Source organism: Haplochromis burtoni, unplaced genomic scaffold, assembly GCF_018398535.1.
Source record: "Haplochromis burtoni strain Fernald_Lab_line unplaced genomic scaffold, NCSU_Asbu1 Contig_679, whole genome shotgun sequence".
NCBI lineage: Eukaryota > Metazoa > Chordata > Actinopteri > Cichliformes > Cichlidae > Haplochromis > Haplochromis burtoni.
Window position 1 is genome coordinate 10415 of NW_024583040.1, and position 1581 is coordinate 11995.

The 1581-nt window shown below is 41.2% G+C and overlaps 1 protein-coding gene across 1 annotated transcript in view; it reads right to left on the reverse strand.

The window, feature by feature from the left end:
* The window catches only part of LOC102308483 (mitogen-activated protein kinase kinase kinase 7), a gene marked incomplete in the record, with an annotated part of 20460 nt that overhangs the window by 10111 nt on the left and 8768 nt on the right, over window positions 1–1581 (reverse strand). The window contains 1 exon segment of the mRNA XM_042215209.1: window positions 791–919. Coding sequence (XP_042071143.1) covers window positions 791–919 — 129 coding nt within the window.

The following is a 1581-nucleotide window of genomic DNA, read 5'->3' on the forward strand; positions in this document are numbered from 1 at the left end:
ATACTTGCGTTCTGTGATGTTGTCATTTCTTGTGCTCAAGGAGCCGATTTCTGAGAACTCACGGCAGTGTGCCTCCCCGAGATGTCATCCAATTTTGCGCCCAGAGATGTTATTCCGAGCTAGCCCTTCCGAGATGGTTACTGGACCCTGTTCAGTGAGGTAGCTGTAGTCTGCTCTTAGATCCGCTCTTCCAGTATTGCTCCATCTCCAGCCTTGGTGTTGCTGTTGTCATGCTGTTTCCTGCCACTGAGAATACAGCTTGGATTGTTCTGTGAAGAACAGCTGGTTCATTCTTCTGCTTCCATTTCTCTGGTATACCTCTTTAAGCGCCTGGCTTGAAGGCTATGAGTCTTTGCTTGGCAGTTTCCAAGGCCTCAGATATGGACAGATTGCTGTACTTCTTAGGCACCTTCCACATCACACCTTTCTGTGACTTCGATAGTTGGCCAACTTCCCCCCATGCTACTTTGATCTCACACAAACAGCCTGAGAGAAGAGCTTGAGAAGCTCTGGAGGATGAAGGCAACAGTGGTCCCAGTGGTAATTGAAGCGCTCGGGGCAGTGACTCCCAAGCTGGTGAGTGACTACAGCAGGTCCCAGGAACAACATCTGAGATGTCTGTCCAGGGGAGTGCAGTCCTAAGAACAGCAAAGATGCTGCACAGGACACTCGAGGTCCCAGGCCTCTCATGGAGGACCTGAGCTTGAAGGATAAAGAATACCCCCAAGGTGAGTAAGGACTTTTTTTTGTACTCTGTTAAGGTCCTCACTATCTAATAGAATCTACTCACCTCTGTGGACAGCCCACATTATGCAAAATGCAGAACCACCAATCTCGTCAAAGGGTTTCTTGCGTGTGATGACCTCCCACAGGATAATCCCCCAGCTGAACACATCACACTTTTCACTGTAGTTACTGCCTGAAGAATATAAACCAAAACCATATTTAAAATAATCTGAAAGTTATAGCCAGCAAAATACAGGTTAAAAGTGATGGTCATTAGGTAGTTCACAGTGACAAACTCGTGCAGTTGTACTAAATAAGTTTATATATCCCTCGTGTCATAGTTAATTAACTGACACCAAGTGTAGTCCTCCTTCAACACCTGCCAACACTCTGATCTTTCCTGGGTTTCTCATACATTTTAAAACCACTACCCTTTGGCTTCCTGGCTTCATTTCTCCTGGTAAGATCTACAGACAATACATTGGACTTCTTTGCTTGATCAACTATGGGACCTTATATAGACAGGTGGGTGCCTTTCTAAATCACATCCAATCAACTGAATTTTCTACAAATGGACTCCAATCAAATTGAAGAAAAATCTGACAAATGATCAGTGGAAACAGGATACACCTGAGCTCAATTTTAAGAACCAAAGTCTATAAATGTTTATATACACACACATACATACATATATACATATATATACATATATATACATATATATATACACACACATATATACATATATATACATATATATACATATATATATACACACACATACATACATATATACATATATACATACATATATATATATATATATATATATACACACATATATATATACACATA